The sequence below is a fragment of the Mesoplodon mirus genome, assembly GCF_964341445.2.
Source record: "Mesoplodon mirus genome assembly, chromosome: 9".
NCBI lineage: Eukaryota > Metazoa > Chordata > Mammalia > Artiodactyla > Ziphiidae > Mesoplodon > Mesoplodon mirus.
The window spans coordinates 11,435,894-11,455,475 of NC_138985.1; the positions used below are offsets into that span (position 1 = coordinate 11,435,894).

At 43.0% G+C, this 19,582-nt stretch overlaps 1 protein-coding gene across 2 annotated transcripts in view; it reads left to right on the plus strand.

Moving 5' to 3' along the window:
• Positions 1-18,803, plus strand: part of HUS1 (HUS1 checkpoint clamp component) — a 31,647-nt gene extending 12,844 nt beyond the window's left edge. For both annotated transcript variants that reach the window (XM_082632640.1, XM_082632639.1), the window contains 3 exons: positions 2,269-2,368; positions 17,128-17,247; positions 18,417-18,803. In XM_082632640.1, coding sequence (XP_082488766.1) covers positions 2,269-2,368; positions 17,128-17,247; positions 18,417-18,499 — 303 coding nt within the window. In that variant the 3' untranslated portion in view covers positions 18,500-18,803. The remainder of the gene's footprint in view (positions 1-2,268; positions 2,369-17,127; positions 17,248-18,416) is intronic.
• The last annotated feature ends 779 nt before the right edge of the window (positions 18,804-19,582 follow it).

Below are 19,582 nucleotides of genomic sequence, written 5' to 3' on the forward strand. Positions count from 1 at the left end.
TTGTTGAGACTCCATCCTTACCTTACTTCCTTTAATGAGAGACGTGGCCAGTGGGGGTGGGTTGCGTGTGCGACTCAGGTAGGAGCAGAAGAAACAGGCATGGACTGACAGGAGTCTCCGCCAGGTTTTAAGGCATTGGCATCCCCTCCGACCAAATGCCAGTTCTGGTTCAGGAGGTCTGCGGTGGGATCGGGCTGAGTTTCTGACGAGCGCGCAGGGATGCTGTTGCTGTGGTAGACATGTGGGTCGGCGGTGTTCGGTGGTCGGAGCAGTGCTCTGTTGCTTACACCTCGCACGTTGTCTCAGCCTCACAGGAGCCGAGTCCTTGCAGCCACCCTGGGCCCCCCGCTGAGCGGTGCGCCCCGGACGGCAATGGCAGCGTAACGGTCACAGGGGCTCTGTGACTTTTTGTGAATCGAGATCATTTATGTTAGGTTCCCAGTGCGTTCAGCCACTGTTCCGTAAATGGTAGGTAATCATCATTTGGGGAATCTCCGAAAGAGGTAAGACCTTGTCCAGGTCCCTGAGAAGCAGAGTATGTTGATGTGGCTAATACTCTGGCCATCGCTCACAAAATAAACACGGCGACCAGTGTTCAGGGAGCCGCTCGTGAACTCCCTTGGCAAGTTCTGTGTGAACGCTGCCCCACACCAGGCACCGGGTGTGGTCAGAGGTGTGGAGCTCCTGTTTGATCACTCAGGCGGTGGGGATGTGAAGAAAGTTTCGAGAGTGTTTGAAGTCTGGAGTGAATCTAGAACCTTGCAAGCTGCCTTCTGGAGTAAATCTGTATTTATATAAAACCTGTTTTTCAAAAGCGGGGAGAATTTACAGGTAGATACTGAGTGTGTGCTTACTCAAAGGAGACTGGCCTGTGTTATGTGTTAGCTTTAGAGTCCCGGTAAGCACAAGGATTGTTTTACATATTTTATTTCAGTCAAGTATTGTGTCCGGATAAGAGAGCGGGCTTAGAAACGTCACCGTGTGTTTCTGGGTAGTGAAAGAATAATGAATTCTTCCCATTCAGAGGTACGTTTACTAGATGATGCAGCAGGGAAATGTAGAGGCTGTTTTCTATGTAACGTCAAAGCCTTGGAAATGAGAGCTCACTCAAGTTAAAAACATTTTTTGATTTTGTTACTAGGATGGAAACTATTCAGAGTTCACTAATTTTAAGGAACAAGAATGAGGTCTACTAAGTGGTGACGCTCCGAAGTAAATCTGTGTGAGATTTAGCTGCAGCTGAGCCCTGCGGAGCAGGCCGTGCTCCACACGCCCATGGTCTCTGCCCCTCTTGCTGCGCCTCTGGGATGGCTTCTCGGTGAGACGACCACCATCACCTGCGGGGGCTCGGTGGCCATCCTGCATTGTTGGTTGAGCAAAAGGCTGACTTGCACACTGCTGCACGGGCTTTCCGAAGACCTGCCAGGCTTTAGAGATGGCCAGATACCGATGGTAAAAGGCGAAATGCAGCGTGCCCTGGGCAGATGACCCAAATCTTGGTACCTGTATAGTATCATGGTACCTGTCTCTTTCTCTGAACTTCATTTCTAGATTCTGTCCAGTTTAGAGACCCTGTTGGTTGGTGGAGGGCAGAGCTTGAAAGGAAAGGGCCCCTCTGATCTTGGGAGAAGTTCCAGGCACTGTTGGGGTGGGGAGAGGTGTGGCCAGTAGGGGCCATGGCAGTTGGTCACCAAGCCCAGCTGTCCTCTGAGTGTGGAAAGCACAGCGGCCATGGGGCCCCGCGGCTTGTTGGAGTCCTGGACACCTGACAGCATCTCCGGGCCTTTCTGAATTTGGAAATCTCACTTCCCAATGTCTGAGTGTATTTTTCAGGTAGATGGTTATGCTCTCCTGATGTTCTGAAGGCTTTCTCATTACGTGGAATTGGCAGTTGTAATAGATGGTTTGGTCCGTTTAGAAAGATAAGGCAGGTGGTGAGCTTCTAACCTCACGTTCTCTTCCGGTTCTCCTCCCTCTGTTTTGCAGGAGTCGCACAGTGTCTGTGTTGTCAGAGCTGCTAGCAGGGACCCCAACCCCACCTGTTCTCAGGTCTTCCCACGGCGCTCTGCACGCGGCGGGGCTGCTCTCCAGGGATTTCTGAGTCCCTGGCTCTCCGGCCTTGTCTTCTTGCTGATGCCATACGGAGCTTGGTGCTGTCAGGAGTGCCCTGGGTTTTGGGGGGCTACATTGTCACCTGGTTTGTTGGAAGCTGATGTCTTTTTTTTTCCTTTTTCCTTTTCTTAACACTGTAAAATACTCAATTTTCAGATTATTGAAGCAAACCTAAATGGAGAATTGAACTTGAAAATAGAAACCGAACTAGTATGTGTTACGACTCATTTTAAAGATCTTGGAAATCCTCCATTAGGTAAGTTTCCTGCTGGGTTATGTTTTGCTTTTGATAAATTGTTTCAGATGACATACCATACCGAGGTCTCTAGATGGAAAATGGTTGAACATTGAGGGCCTGTGTTTCATGCTCGGGAAGGGAACAAATAATGGAGCTGGATCACTTGTTACTGCGCTTTGGTGGGCAGGTGAGCCTCCTGGGCATGAGGAGCTGTGCCTCCACCAGTGGCTGAAGGGTGAGCCATGGGGCTCCCTCATTCCTCATCCATAAAACCTGGGCTTGGGCTCAGTCTCCAAGAGCCCTTCCAGCTCTTCACGTCCTGTGCCTTCTCCCAAAGATTGTACTTTCTTATGCGAGGTGGAGTCAGAAATGTAGATGACACTCATTTTCTCCTACATTTTTGTGTGTGTATTAAAAATAAAAAGTTTTTCTTTCATTTTTTTTACATATTTATGGGAGTATAATTGATTTACAATGGTGTGTTAGTTTCTGCCTTATAACAGAGTGAATCAGTTATACATATACATCTGTTCCCATATCTCTTCCCTCTTGCATCTCCCTCCCTCCCACCCTCCCTATCCCACCCATCTAGGTGGTCACAAAGCACCGAGCTGATCTCCCTGTGCTATGCGGCTGCTTCCCACTAGCTATCTATTTTACATTTGGTAGTGTATATATGTCCATGCCACTCTCTTGCTTTGTCACAGCTTACCCTTCCCCCTCCCCATATCCTCAAGTCCATTCTCTAGTAGGTCTGCGTCTTTATTCCTTTCTTACCCCTAGCTTCTTCATGACGTTTTGTTTTTCCTTAGATTCCATATTTATATGTATTAGCATACGGTATTTGTCTTTCTCTTTCTGACATACTGAACTCTGTGTGACAGACTCTAGGTCCATCCACCTCACTACAAATAACTCAATTTCGTCTCTTTTTATGGCTGAGTAATATTCCATTGTATATATGTGCCACATCTTCTTTATCCATTCATCCGATGATGGACACTTAGGTTGTTTCCATCTCCTGGCTATTGTAAATAGAGCTGCAGTGAACATTTTGGTACATGACTCTTTTTGAATTATGGTTTTCTCAGGGTCTATACCCAGTACTGGGATTGCTGGGTCATATGGTAGTTCTATTTGTAGTTTTTTAAAGAACCTCCATACTGTTCTCCATAGTGGCTGTACCAATTCACATTCCCACCAGCAGTGCAAGAGGGTTCCTTTTTCTCCACACCCTCTCCAGCATTTATTGTTTCTAGATTTTTTGATGATGGCCATTCCGACTGGTGTGAGGTGATATCTCATTGTAGTTTTGATTTACATTTCTCTAATGATTAATGATGTTGAGCATCCTTTCATGTGTTTGTTGGCAGTCTGTATACCTTCTTTGGAAAAATGTCTATTTAGGTCTTCTGCCCATTTTTGGATTGGGTTGTTTGTTTTTTTGTTATTGAGCTGCATGAGCTGCTTGTAAATTTTGGAGCTTAATCCTTTGTCAGTTGCTTCATTTGCAAATATTTTCTCCCATTCTGAGGGTTGTCTTTTGGTCTTGTTTATGGTTTCCTTTGCTGTGCAAAAGCTTTTAAGTTTCATTAGGTCCCATGTGTTTTTTGTTTTTATTTCCATTTCTCTAGGAGGTGGGTCAGAAAGGATCTTGCTGTGATTTATGTCATAGAGTGTTCTGCCTATGTTTTCCTCTAAGAGTTTGATAGTTTCTGGCCTTACATTTAGGTCTTTAATCCATTTTGAGCTTATTTTTGTGTATGGTGTTAGGGAATGATCAAATCTCATACTTTTACATGTCCCTGTCCCGTTTTCCCAGCACCACTTATTGAAGAGGCTGTCCTTTCTCCACTGTACATTCCTGCCTCCTTTATCAAAGATAAGTTGACCATATGTGCGTGGGTTTATCTCTGGGTTTTCTATCCTGTTCCATGGATCTATCTTTCTGTTTTTGTGCCAGTACCACACTGTCTTGATTACTGTAGCTTTGTAGTATAGTCTGAAGTCAGGGAGCCTAATTCCTCCAGCTCCGTTTTTCATTCTCAGGATTGCTTTGGCTATTCGGGGTCTTTTATTTTTCCAAATAAATTTTGAAATTTTTTGTTCTAGTTCTGTGAAAAATGCCAGTGGTAGTTTGATAGGGATTGCATTGAATCTGTAGATTGCTTTGGGTAGTAGAGTCATTTTCACAATATTGATTCTTCCAATCCAGGAGCATGGTATATCTCTCCATTTATTTGTATCATCTTTAATTTCTTTCATCAGTGTCTTATAATTTTCTGCATACAGGTCTTTTGTCTCCTTAGGTAGGTTTATTCCTAGATATTTTATTCTTTTTGTTGCAATGGTAAATGGGAGTGATTTCTTGATTTCATTTTCAGATTTTTCATCATTAGTGTACAGGAATGCCAGAGATTTCTGTGCATTAATTTTGTATCCTGCAACTTTACCAAATTCATTGATTAGCTCTAGTAGTTTTCTGGTAGCGTCTTTAGGATTCTCTATGTATAGTATCATGTCATCTGCAAACAGTGGCAGCTTTACTTCTTCTTTTCCAATTTGAATTCCTTTTATTTCCTTTTCTTCTCTGATTGCTGTGGCTAAAACTTCCAAAACTAGGTTGAATAAGAGTGGTGAGAGTGGGCAACCTTGTCTTGTTCCTGATCTTAGTGGAAATGCTTTCAGTTTTTCACCATTGAGGACAATGTTGATTGTGGGTTTGTCATATATGGCCTTTATTATGTTGAGGAAAGTTCCCTCTATGCCTACTTTCTGCAGGGTTTTTATCATAAATGGGTGTTGAATTTTGTCCAAAGCTTTCTCTGCATCTATTGAGATGATCATATGGTTTTTCTCCTTCAATTTGTTAATATGGTGTATCACGTTGATTGATTTGCATATATTGAAGAATCCTTGCATTCCTGGAATAAACCCCACTTGATCATGGTGTATGATCCTTTTAATGTGCTGTTGGATTCTGTTTGCTAGTATTTTGTTGAGGATTTTTGCATCTATGTTCATCAGTGATATTGGCCTGTAGTTTTCTTTCTTTGTGACATCCTTGCCTGGTTTTGGTATCAAGGTGATGGTGGCCTCGTAGAATGAGTTTGGGAGTGTTCCTCCCTCTGCTATATGTTGGAAGGGTTTGAGAAGGATAGGTGTTAGCTCTTCTCTAAATGTTTGATAGAATTCGCCTGTGAAGCCATCTGGTTCTGGGATTTTGTTTGTTGGAAGATTTTTAATCACAATTTCAATTTCAGTGCTTGTGATCGGTTTGTTCATATTTTCTATTTCTTCCTGATTCAGTCTTGGCAGGTTGTGCATTTCTAAGAATTTGTCGATTTCTTCCAGGTTGTCCATTTTATTGGCATAGAGTTGCTTGTAGTAATCTCTCATGATCTTTTGTATTTCTGCAGTGTCAGTTACTTCTCCTTTTTCATTTCGAATTCTATTGATTTGAGTCTTCTTCCTTTTTTTCTTGATGAGTCTGGCTAATGGTTTATCAATTTTGTTTATCTTCTCAAAGAACCAGCTTTTAGTTTTATTGATCTTTGCTATCGTTTCCTTCATTTCTTTTTCATTTATGTCTGATCTTATCTTTATGATTTCTTTCCTTCTGCTAACTTTGGGGGCGTTTTTGTTCTTCTTTCTCTAATTGCTTTAGGTGCAAGTTTAGGTTGTTTATTCGAGATGTTTCCTGTTTCTTAAGGTAGGATTGTATTGCTGTAAACCACCGTGTTAAAACTGCTTTTGCTGCCTTCCGTAGGTTTTCGTTCGTCCTTTCTCCATTGTCATTTGTTTCTAGGTATTTTTTGATTTCCTCTTTGATTTCTTCAGTGATCACTTCGTTATTAAGTAGTGTATTGTTTAGCCTCCGTGTGTTTGTATTTTTTAAAGATCTTTTCCTGTAATTGATATCTAGTCTCATAGTGTTGTGGTCGGAAGAGATACTTGATACAATTTCAATTTTCTTAAATTTACCAAGGCTTGATTTGTCACCCAAGATATGATCTATCCTGGAGAATGTTCCATGAGCACTTGAGAAAAATGTGTATTCTGTTGTTTTTGGATGGAATGTCCTATAAATATCAGTTAAGTCCATTTTGTTTAATGTATCATTTAAAGCTTGTTTCCTTGTTTATTTTCATTTTGGATGATCTGTCCATTGGTGAAAGTGGGGTGTTAAAGTCCCCTACTATGATTGTGTTACTGTCGATTTCCCCTTTATGGCTGTTAGTATTTGCCTTATGTATTGAGGTGCTCCTATGTTGGGTGCATAAATATTTAAAATTGTTATATCTTCTTGTATTGATCCCTTGATCATTATGTAGTGTCCTTCTTTGTGTCTTCTAATAGTCTTTATTTTAAAGTCTATTTTGTCTGATATGAGAATTGCTACTGCAGCTTTCTTTTGATTTCCATTTGTGTGGAGTATCTTTTTCCATCCCCTCACTTTCAGTCTGTATGTGTTTCTAGGTCTGTAGTGGGTCTCTTGTAGACAGCATATACATGGGTCTTGTTTTTGTATCCATTCAGCCAGTCTGTGTCTTGGTGGGAGCATTTAATCCTTTTACATTTAAGGTAATTATTGATATGTCTGTTCCTATTCCCATTTTTTAAATTGTTTTGGGTTTGTTATTCTAGGTCTTTTCCTTCTCTTGTGTTTCTTGCCTAGAGAAGATCCTTTAACATTTGTTATAAAGCTGGTTTGGTGGTGCTGAACTCTCTCAGCTTTTGCTTGTCTGTAAAGGTTTTAATTTCTCCATCAAATCTGAGTGAGATCCTTGCTGCGTGGAATGATCTTGGTTGTAGGTTTTTCTCCTTTATCACTTTAAATATGTCCTGCCAGTCCCTTCTGGCTTACAGAGTTTCTGCTGAAAGATCAGCTGTTAACCTTATGGAGATTCCCTTGTGTGTTATTTGTTGTTTTTCCCTTGCTGCTTTTAATATGTTTTCTTTGTATTTAATTTTTTTTTTATATTTATTTATTTATTCATTTATTTATGGCTGTGTTGGCTCTTCGTTTCTGTGCGAGGGCTTTCTCTAGTTGTGGCAAGCGGGGGACACTCCTCATCGCGGTGCACGGGCCTCTCGTTGCGGAGCACAGGCTCCAGACGCGCAGGCTCAGTATTTGTGGCTCACGGGGCTAGTTGCTCAGCGGCATGTGGGATCTTCCCAGACCAGGGCTCGAACCCCTGTCCCCTGCATTGGCAGGCAGACTCTCAACCACTACGCCACCAGGGAAGCCCCTGTATTTAATTTTTGACAGTTTGATTAATAAGTGTCTTGGCGTGTTTCCTCTTGGATTTATCCTGTATTGGACTCTTTGTGCTTCCTGGACTTGAGTAACTATTTCCTTTCCCATATTAGGGAAGTTTTCAGCTAAAATCTCTTCAAATATTTTCTCAGTCCCTTTCTTTTTCTCTTCTTCTTCTGGAACCCCTATAATTCGAATGTTGGCACGTTTAATGTTGTCTCAGAAGTCTCTGAGACTGTCCTTAGTTCTTTTCATTCTTTTTTCTTTATTCTGCTCTGCAGTAGTTATTTCCACTATTTTATCTTCCACGTCACTCATCTGTTCTTTTGCCTCAGTTATTCTGCTATTGAACCCTTCTAGAGTATTTTTAATTTCATTTATTGTGTTCATCATTGCTTGTTTCCTCTTTAGTTCTTCTAGGTCCTTGTTAAATGTTTCTTGCATTTTCTCTATTCTGTTTCCAAGATTTTGGATCATCTTTACTATCACTATTCTGAATTCTTTTTCAGGTAGACTGCCTATTTCCTCTTTATTTGTTAGGTCTCGTGGGTTTTTACCTTGCTCCTTCATCTACTGTGTGTTTTTCTGTCTTCTCATTTTGCTTATCTTACTGTGTTTGGGGGTCGCCTTTTTGCAGGCTGCAGGTTCGTAGTTCCCGTTGGTTTTGGTTCTGTCCTCTGTGTCTGAAGTTGGTTCAGTGGGTTGTGTAGGCTTCGTGGTGTAGGGGACTAGTTCCTGTGTTCTGGTGGATGAGGCTGGATCTTGTCTTTCTGGTGGGCAGGTCCACGTCTGGTGGTGTGTTTTGGGGTGTCTGTGGACTTATTATGATTTTAGGCAGCCTCTCTGCTAATGGGTGGGGTTGTGTTCCTGTCTTGCTAGTTGTTTGGCATAGGGTGTCCAGCACTGTAGCTTGCTGGTCGTTGAGTGAAGCTGGGTGCTGGTGTTGAGATGGAGATCTCTGGGAGATTTTCGCCATTTGATATTACGTGGAGCTGGGAGATCTTTTGTGGACCAGTGTGCTGAAGTTGGCTCTCCCACCTCAGAGGCACAGCACTGGTGCCTGGCTGGAGCACCAAGAACCTTTCATTCATACGGTTCAGAATAAAAGGGAGAAAAAGTAGAAAGAAAGAAAGAAGGAAGGAAGGAAGGAAGGGTGGAAGGGTATAAAAGAAAATAAAGTAAGATAAAATAATATAAAGTTATTAAAATAAAAAATTATTATTAAGAAAAAAAATTTTTTTTAAGTAAAAAACAAAACAAAACAAAAAACCCCACACGGATAGTACCCTAGGACAAATGGTGAAAACAAAGCTATACGGAGAAAATCTCACACAGAAGCATACGCATACACACTCACAAAAAGAGGAAAAGGGGAAAAAATAATAAATCTTGCTCTCAAAGTCCACCTCCTCAATTTGGGATGATTCATTGTCTATTCGGATGATTCATTGTCTATTCAGGTATTCCACAGATGCAGGGTACATCAAGTTGATTGTGGAGCTTTAATCCGCTGCTCCTGAGGCTGCTGGGAGAGATTCCCCTTTCTCTTCTTTGTTCGCACAGCTCCCAGGGCTCAGCTTTGGATTTGGCCCCACCTCTGCGTGTAGGTTGCTGGAGGGTGTCTGTTCTTCGCTCAGACAGGACTGGATTAAAGGAGCAGCTGATTCAGGGGCTCTGGCTCACTCAGACCAGGGGGAGGGAGGGGTACGGATGCGTGGCAAGCCTGCGGCGGCACAGGCCAGCAAGACGTTTCACCAGCCTGAGGTGCGCCGTGCGTTCTTCCGGGGATGTTGTCCCTGGATCCCGGGACACTGGCAGTGGCGAGCTGCACAGGCTCCCCGGGATGGGAGGTGTGGATAGTGACCTGTGCTCGCACACAGGCTTCTTGGTGGTGGCGGCAGCAGCAGCCTTAGCGTCTCATGCCCATCTCTGGGGTCTGCGCTTTTAGCCACGGTTCGCGCCCGTCTGTGGAGCTCCTTTAAGCAGCACTCTGAATCCCCTCCTCGCGCACCAGGAAACAAAGAGGGAAGAAAAAGTCTCTTGCCTCTTCGGCAGGTCCAGACTTTTCCCTGGACTCCCTCCCGGTTAGCCGTGGTGCACTAACCCCATGCAGGCTGTGTTCATGCTGGCAACCCCAGTCCTCTCCCTGTCACGTTATTTATAATAGCAAATCACCTGCTAGTGTTGGAGGGTCTCCTGCAGAGGCGAGGGGTGGCTGTGGCTCACCGTGGGGACAAGGACACTGAGAGGAGAAGTTCTGGGAAGTACTCCGTGGCGTGAGCCCTCTCATTTTTCTTTCTTTTTTTTTTTTTTTTTTTTTGCGGTACGCAAGCCTCTCAGTGTTGTGGCCTCTCCCGTTGCAGAGCACAGGCTCCGGACGCGGAGGCTCAGCAGCCATGTCTCACTGGCCCAGCCGCTCCGCGGCATGTGGGATCTTCCCAGACCGGGGCACGAACCTGTATCCCCTGCATCGGCAGGCGGATTCTCAACCACTGCGCCACCAGGGAAGCCCTCATTTTTCTTTTAATTGTTGGAATATAGTTGCCTTACAATGTTGTGTTAGTTTCAGGTGTAAGGCAGAGTGATTCAGTAATACTTATATATATATATATATATATATATACACACATATATATGTATATGTGTATGTGTGTGTATGTACATATATATATATATATATATATATATATTATTTTTCTGATTCTTTTCCCATATAGGTTACTACAGAGTACTGAGTGTAGTTTCCTGTGCTATACAGTAGGTCCTTGTCGTTTATTTTATATATACTGGTTTATACACATTAATCCCAAACTCCTGGTTTATCCCTCCCCTACACCTGTTCCCTTTGGTAACCATAAGTTTGTTTTCTAAGTCTGTGAATTTGTTTCTGTTTGGTAAATAAGTTCATTTGTATCATTTTTTTAGATTCTGCATGTAAAGATATCATATGATGTTTGTCTTTCTCTGTCTGACTTACTTCACTTAGTATGATAATGTGTGTTTCCATCCATGTTGCTGCAGATGGTAGTATTTCATTCCTTTTTATGGCTGAGTAATTTTACTTTGTATGTATGTACCACTCCTTTATCCATCCCTCTGTCTATGAATATTCAGATTGCTTCCGTGTCTAGGCTGTTGTAAATAGTGCTGGAATGGACATTGGGGTGCATGTATCTTTTCGAATTACGGTTTTGTCCAGATATACCCCCAGGAGTGGGATTGCTAGATCATATGGTGGCTCTATTTTTAGTTTTTTAAGGAACCTCCATACTGTTCTTCATAGTGGCTGCACCACTATGGTAATATACATTCCCACCAACAGTGTAGGAGGTTTCCCTTTTCTCCACACCCTCTCCAGCATTTAATTGTTTGTAGACTTTTCTGACTGGTGTGAGGTGATACCTCATTGTAGTTTTGATTTGCATTTTTCTAGTAGTTAACAATGTTAAGTATCTTTTCATGTGCTTTTTGGCCGTCTGTATGTTATCTTTGGAGAAATGTCTTTTTAGATCATCTGCCCATTTTTTTAAAAAATTAATTTTTGGCCGTGTTGGGTCTTTATTGCTGTGTGTGGGCTTTCTCTAGTTGCAGCGAGTGGGGGCTACTCTTTGTGGCAGTACGTGGGCTTTGCATTGCAGTGGCTTCTCTTGTTGCAGAGCACAAGGCTCTAGGGAGCGCAGGCTTCAGTAGTTGTGGCACACAGGCTCTGTACTTGTGGCTCGTGGGCTGTAGAGCGCAGGCTCAGTTGTGGCGCACAGGGTTAGTTGCTCTGGGGAATGTGAGATCTTCCTGGACCAGGGCTCGAACCCTCATCCCCTGCGCTGGCAGGTGGATTCCTGACCACTGCCCCACCAGGGAAGTCCCTTCTGCCCATTTTTTGATTGAATTGTTTGGTTTTTTGAGACTGAGATGCTTGAGCTGTTTGCTTATTTTGGAGATTAGTCTCTTGTCGGTTGTATCGTTTGCAAATATTTTCTCCTATTTTTGGGTTTTCTTTTCATTTTCTTGATGGATTCCTTTGCTGTGCAAAAGCTTTTAAGTTTAATTATTTGTTTATTTTTGATTCATTGCTCGAGGAGGTTAGCTCCACAAAGATATTGCTGCGATTTATGTCAAAGAGTGTTCTGCCTATGTTTTTCTCTAAGAATTTTATAGTGTCTGGTCTTACATTTAGGTGTTTAATACATTTTGAGTTTATTTTGGTGTATTGTGTTAGAGAATGTCCTAATTTCACTCTTTTACATGTGGTTGTCCAGTTTTCCCAGCAGCACTTATTGAAGAGACTGTTTTTTCTCCATTGTATATTCTGGGATTCTTTATAAAAGATTAATTAACCACAGGTACGTGGGTTTATTTCTGGCCTTTTCATCCTCTTCCATTGATCTGTATTTCTGTTTTTGTGCCAGTGCCATACTGTTTTGATGACCGTAGCTTTGTACTATAATCTGAAGTCAGAGAGCCTGATTCCTCCAGGTCCATTTTTCTTTCTCAAGATTGCTTTGGCTATTTGGGGTCTTATTTGTTCCCATCCAAATTTTAAAATGTTTTGTTCTAGTTCTGTTAAAAATGTCATTGGTAATTTGATGGGGATTGCATTGAATCTGTAGATGGCCTTAGGTGGTATAGTCATTTTGATTCTTCCAATCCAGGAGCATGGTATATTTTTCCATCTGTTTGTGTCATCTCTGATTTCTTTCATAAATGTCTTATAGTTTTTGGAGTGCAGGTCTTTGCCTCCTTAGGTAGGTTTATTCCTAGGTATTTTATTCTTTTTGATGCAGTGGTAAATGGGATTGTTCCCTTAATTTCTCTTTCTGATCTTTCGTTGTTAATGTGTAGAAATGCAACAGATTTCTGTGTATTAATCTTGTGTCCTGCAACTTTACTGAATTCATTGATGAGCTCTAGTAGTTTTCTGGTAGCATCTTTAGGATTTTCTATGTGTAGAATCATGTCATATGCGAACAGTGACAGTTTTACTTTTTTTCCAATTTGGATTCCTTTTATTTCTTTTTCTTCTCTGATTGTTCTGGCTAGGTCTTCCAAAACTATGTTGGAAAAACGTGGTGGAAGTGGACATCCTTATCTTGTTCCTGATCTTAGAGGAAATGCTGTCAGCTTTTCACCGTTGACTATGATGTTAGCTGTGGGTTTGTCATATATGGCCTTTATTATGTTAAGGTAGGTTTCCTCTGTGCCCACTTTCTGGAGAGTTTTTATCATAAATGGTGTTGAATTTTGTCAGAAGCTTTTTCTGCATCTGTTGATGCATGTTGGGATAATCATATGTTTTTTGTTATTGTTATTAATGTGGTGTATCACACTGATTGACTTGCAGATATTGAAAATTCTTTGCATCCCTGGGATAAATCCCACTTGATCATAGTGTATGATCCTTTTAATGTGTTGTTGGATTCTTTTTGCTAGTATTTTGTTGAGTATTTTTGTGTCTATGTTCATCAGTGATATTGGCCTGTAATTTTCTTTTTTTGTGGTATCTTTGGTTTTGGCATCAAGGTAATGGTGGCCTCATAGAATGAGCTTGGGAGTGTTCCTTCCTTTGCAAATTTTTGGAAGAGTTTCAGAAGAATAGGTGTTAACTCTCCTCTCTATGCTTGATAGAACACACCTGTGGTCTTGGACTTTTGTTTGTTGGAAGATTTTTAATCACAGTTTCAATTTTAGTACTCGTGATTATTCTGTTCATATTTTCTATTTCTTCCTGGTTCAGTCTTGGGAGATTGTACCTTTCTAAGAATTTTTCCATTTCTTCTAGGTTGTCCATTTTATTGGCATATAGTTGCTTGTAGTAGTCTCTTATGATCCTTTGGTGTCTGTTGTAACTTCTTTTCCATTTCTAGTATTATTGATTTGGATCCTCTCCCTTTTTTTCTTGATGAGTCTGGCTAAAGTTTTATCAATTTTGTTTATCTTTTCAAAGAACCAGCTTTTAGTTTCATTGATCTTTTCTACTTCCTTCATCTATAGTTCATTTATTTGTGCTGTGATCTTTATGATTTCTTTCCTTCTAGTAACTTTGGGTTTTGTTTGTTCTTTCTCTATTTGCTTGTTTTCATATCCATTCAGCCAGTCTATGTCTTTTACTTGGAGCATTTAATCCACTTCCATTCAAGGTAATTACCAGTATGTATGTTCTTATTGCCATTTTGTTAATTGTTTTGTATTTGTTTTTGTAGGTCTTTTTTCTTACCTTCCTCTTTTGTTCTCATGTGATTTGATGACCGCCCTTAGTGTTGTGTTTGGATTCCTTTTTCTTTTTCGTGTGTATATGTATCGTAGATTTTTGGTTTGCGGTTCCCGTGATGTTTTTATATGGCAGGCTATATATATACAAAACTGTATTCTTGTCTTCTCACGATTGCTGGTTTTCATGTTATATTTGTGTGTGGATGATTTCCTACTTTTACTGTATGCTTGCCTTTACCAGCGAGCTTTACCATTTCTCATTTTCTTATTTCTAGTTGTGGCCTTTTCTTTTTCTCCTAGAGAACTTCATTTAGCATTTGTTGTAAAGCTGGTTTGGTGATGCTGAATTCTTTTAGCTTTTGCTTGTCTGTAAAGCTTTTGATTTCTCCATTGAATCTGAATGAGAGCCTTGCTGGGTATTCTTGGTTATAGGTTTTCCCTTTCATCACTTGAAGTATATTGTGCCACTCCCTTCTGGCCTGCAGAGTTGCTGGTGAGAAATAAACTGATAACCTTATGGGGATTCCCTTGTATGTTATTTGTTGCTTTTCCCCTGTTGCTTTTAATATTTTTTTCTTTGTCTTTTATTTCTGTCAATTTGATTACCATGTGTCTCGGCAGGTTCCTCCTTGGGTTTGTCTTGTATGGGACTCTGTGCTTCCTGGACTTGGGTGACTGTTTCCTTTTCCAGGTCAGGGAAGTTTTCAGCTATTATCTCTTCAAGTACTTTCTCAGGCCCTTTCTCTCTCTCTTCTCCTTCTGGGACCCTTATAATGGGAATGTTGGTGTTTTTAACGTTGTCCCAGAGGTCTCTTAAACTGTCCTCATTTCTTTTCATTCTTTTTACTTTGTTCTCTTGTGCAGCAGTGATTTCCCACCATTCTGTCTCCCAGTTCACTTATCTGTTCTTCTGCCTCATTTATTCAGCTATTGATTCCTTCTAGTGTATTTTTCATTTCAGTTATTGAATTGTTCCACTTTGTTCTTTATATCTTTTAGCTGTTTGTTAAACATTTCTTGTCTCTCCTCGGTCTGTGCCACCATTCTTTTTCAGAGATCTTGAAACATCTTTACTGTCATTACTCTGATTTCTTTTTCAGGTAGATTGTCTATCTCCACTTCACGTAGTTGTTCTTCTGGGGTTTTATCTGGGGTTTTATCATCTGGCACATTTTCCTCTGCTGTCCCATTTTGTCTAACTTTTTGTGTTTGTGATCCCACAGGCTGCAGGATTGTAGTTCCTCTTGCTTCTGATTTCTGCCCCCTGGTGGGTGAAGCTGGTCTAGAGGCTTGTGCAGGTTTCCTGGTGGGAGGGATTGGTGCCTGCCCACTATCAGGTGGAGCTGGGTCTTGTCCATCTGGTGCTCAGGGACTTGTGGAGGGGTGTGTTTTGCGGTGCTGTTGACTTAAGATGACTAGGCAGCCTGTCTGCTGATGGGCAGGGCCGTTCCCCCATCCTGTTGCTTGTTTGTGCTGAGGTGTCCCAGCACTGGAGCCTACTGGCTGTTGGGTGGGGCCAGGTCTTGGTGTCAAGATGGCTGCCTCCAGGAGAGCTCACGCCAATGAGTACTTGGTGTTACCTCTGCCACCAGTGTCCTTTTCTCCACAAAAGTGAGCCACAGCCGCCCCCACTTCCTCGGGAGACCCTCCAAGACCAGCGGGTAGGTCTGGCCCAGGCTGATATGAAGTCACTGCATTTTTCCCTGGGTCATGGTGTGCATGAGACTTTGTGTGCACCCTTCCAGGATGGTGTCTCTGTTTCCCCAGTCCTGTGGAGCTTTTGCACTCAAGCCCTGCTGGCCTTCAAAGCCAGGTGCTCTAGGGGCTCCTCCTCCCGATGCTGGGCCCCCAGGCTGGGGAGCCTCATGTGGGGCTCAGAATTCTCCCTCCTCTGGGAGAACCTCTGCAATAATAGTTATTTTCCAGTTTGTGTGTCACCCACCCAGCTGGTGTAGGATTTGATTGTATTGTGAATGTGCCCCTCCTACCATCTCCTTGCATCTTTTTCTTTGTCTTTGGATGTAGAATATCATTTTGGTAGGTTCTATTCTTTTTCTGTTGATGGTTTTTCAGCAGTTAGTTGTGATTTTGGTGTTTTCGTGAGAGGAGGTAAGGAGGTGAGCTCAAGTCCTACTCCACTATCTTGTCTCCAACCCCACCCACTTTTCCTACTTTACTCTCTTTGGTACTTACAGAATTATATTAGCAAATATTAGCTTTTCACGCATCATCACATTTCTTGTCTCATACAAGGTGCTAAGGGACTAGGAATCAGTTCAGGAAGCAGTGGATGAGGGGGTGGTTGAGCGGATTGGCTCAGGAATCAGAGTCCTGTGCTGTGGAGCTCATGGTGGCGGAAGCTCCAGCAGGGAGCGAGGCAGAGGCCCTGGGGACGGTGCTCGCTCTGTGAAGGCCGTTTTAGTCACTCATGTGTTCCAAAGTAGATCTAATAAGGCTCCTGCCACTTTTAGAATTAAAATTCGTTACTACAAGTTTGCTTATTAGAGACACGTTGCAGCTTACCATTGCGAGGGAATTTTACTGTATGGTGACGGGCATGCTTCTGGAGCAAAGTAAAATCCATGTGAATGAAGCTTTGACAACAGTTGTATGAAATGACTTATTTTGATGTTCCTCATTTTGTTTATTTCAGTAAGTAACAAAGAGGGTCTTTGATACCTTCCCAGAGATGAAAGGATGTTTTCTTCCCATTCATTCCACTTTATAATGAGAGACCTTGCTTTAGGTGTATATGGTCTTTTTTCTTTTCGGGGTTTTTTTTTTGGCCATGCCATGAGGTATGCGGGATCTTAGTTCCCTGACCAGGGATTGAACATGGGTCCTCAGCAGTGAAAATGCAGAGTCCTAATCACTGGACCACCCGGGAAGTCCTGTATATATTTCTAAGAGAAACTGTTTTCTTTGACCTTAAGGAGGAGATTGGGTCATATTTCAGGTCCCTATAATCAAAGATTCCCTGTTCATTAGCGTAGTATTTTTGTGGGGCTGTGAGTCTTGTGGGATCTTAGTTCCCTGACCAGGGATTGAACCCTGGCCCTCAGCAGTGAAAGCACAGAGTCCTAACCACTGGACCGCCAGGGAATTCCTGTAGCATAGCATCTTAAAAGAGTCAGTACTTAATAAATGTTTGCTTAGTGAGTGATTGCATTTATATCATGCAGTATTTCTCTAGGCTGCTAAAGTGCGTGGTCATGTAAATCATTTATTTACATAAACAGTCATCGTACAGTCTCTGGGTTCCCTGTTCCGCTTGAACATAATTGTATCTTAAAATATTCTGTCATTTTAGCTTCTGAAAATGCTTCTCAAGATGGAAACTCAGAACAAATGGCTGAAGTGCACATAGACATTAGGAAGCTCCTACAGTTCCTTGCTGGACAACAAGTAAATCCTACAAAGGCCACATGCAGTAAGTTTGCATTTTGATTCGTTTTTCACACTTCAAGTACTTTAATCATCTGTAGTCTTAGGCGTTGTGTGCAGTTTCGTAAATGCAGGGAACAGCTTGGTCACTGGTGGACTCCAGTTTTCTGGGGTAGTCGGGTATTTGGATTTTCCTGGCCGATGGGTCTGGGCTGCTTTGCCTGGTGTCACGTGTGAGTCTGCACCTGGAGAGAAGCTGCATATGGGCAGGGGCGTCCAGCCCAGTCTTGCTGTGTTCCTCTAACCTTACGTATGTGGAGTCTTTGATACCGCTGGGCTTGGATTTAAGTTTCCATCTCAAAGCATTTCTTTCCTTCCTGTGTCTGAGCCTGACTTATTGCAGTAGTCCGGTGTCTTGTCATCTGTGCTTCCTCTTGACTCCTGACTTTTAACACTGGTTGGCTCCACTGCCCGCCTCTGGGGAGCTCTCCCTGCCGCCCTCAGTCTCCACCGCCACCTCCGTGTGTCCAGCACGTCTCCTGAAGTGTCCTTCTGCTGGTCCCCTGTGTCCCTTCCCAACCTCCCATTCTCTTGGGACTGGTCTCTCAGCAGCCTGGGCATGTGCTCTTTGTTTGCCTTTCCCCTGCTGCCTGGCTTGTTCTAGCTTCAGCCAGCTTTCCTCAGGTGTGGCCTTCCCCATGGCTCCCGCTGCAGCTCCTGCCCTTGGTGGTGTGGCCCTGGCAGCTGGGCTGCTTTCATGATGTGGCCACTCCTCTTCCTTTTGTCTGGCTTCTCTTTTTGGTCTTGGGCCCCATGCCTTGGTGCTCACCTTAGGCTGCATGGTGCCTGCCCTTGCAGGCTGCCTCCCGCTCTCTAACAAGGCCCTGCATGCTTGGCTCTTCTCAGCACACTCAGGGCACTTGCTGATGGGAAGCTCCTTTTTTCCTGGAAGGATGGTGACTTGGGTACATGTGGCTTCTGGGAAGTCTGCCCTGCGGGTTTTTCCTTGGAGACCTTGGCCTGTTCCTTGGCAGCAGGTGAGCCGGCCTGGGCCAGGCCCCTGGTTTGGCATCGGCTGGGACAGTGGAGACCAGTCACCTTGGGAGGGCCTGGGTGCTCCAGGAGAGGCTTGGGGGAGAATCTGCTTCAGTGTTCAGGGTTGAAAGTATGTGTGCGGAATGGGTCTCTACGGTAATGGATTTCTTCTCTGCCTAGATATTGTGAAGAACAAGATTGTTCATTTTGACCTGCTCCATGAAGACGTCTCCCTGCAGTATTTCATCCCAGCATTGTCGTAACCCCACCTACGGGATCGGGGAGCTCAGGGACCTTGGTCTGGACCTGAAGAGGCCGTAGGGCGTTGTGTTCTAAGTCATTTGTCTCTGTCCCCACAGCAGTGAAATCCTATGTATTTTTACTTTTTTTCCCTTTTATAATATTTTAACTAGAAATTGAATTAATGAATTAATGAAACACAGTTGGATAAACATTTCTTCATATTATTTCTTTATTCTGTCTGCTTTGTTTTGCCTTTAAGACGTTGAAAATGAAAGTTAATATTTATTCAGATTTTAAACTTTCTTATTAAAGTTGTAAAAATCCTCCTGTGTTTCGAATTAGTGTAGTAATCAAAATTGGCAAAGATAATGTTTGCTGAGCCTGGCACTTTTCCCCAAGGCACTGTCTCCAGCTCAGCATATCACTGTGGGAACAGGCCTGGGGCACTTAAGTTTCCGTGTGCTCGGAGCTCAAGAAGGTGAGGACGGCCCTCCTGCCGCCTCTGTCCCACAGAGCGGACCCCGCAGAGCGTCTTGGGGTCGGGCTGCAGCGCGTGCGGCCTTGTCATGACGCCCACATGGAGACTGGAGTTGGCCCCTGTGGTGCTGTGAGGTGGTCCAGCTGCCCCAGCTCCCAGTGTCTCCCTGAGGCCGGTGTGGTCCCAGTTGTCATCTCACAGCTCTTTCTTCCACAGTGCATTGGGTCTGCCATTCTGGAAAGGGGAGAAGCAAACGAGACTTCGGTCAGGGTCAGTAGTCAGTGAGGACCCACATTTCTGTTTGGACGTCACAGCTGGTGCAGGTCCTGGCAGGCCTGCATTCTCCTCCTCCCAAAGGCATCCTGCATCATAATTGCTTTCATGATTGAGTTGCACTTGTCCTGTGTGGGTGGACATCATAAGCGCTATTTCAGCATCACACTGCAGAACTGAGAAATGAGGCAGTTGCTTAGGATAAGAGGAAGAAATGGAACATCAGCGAAATTGAAGAATTATTTTATGTCTTTTTCCTATTGTTTGGTAAAAACCAATGTATTTGAATGACCCTTCCAATGCTTACTAATGTTAGTTCCAATGGGATGTAATATTTTGTTAAGCTAACACT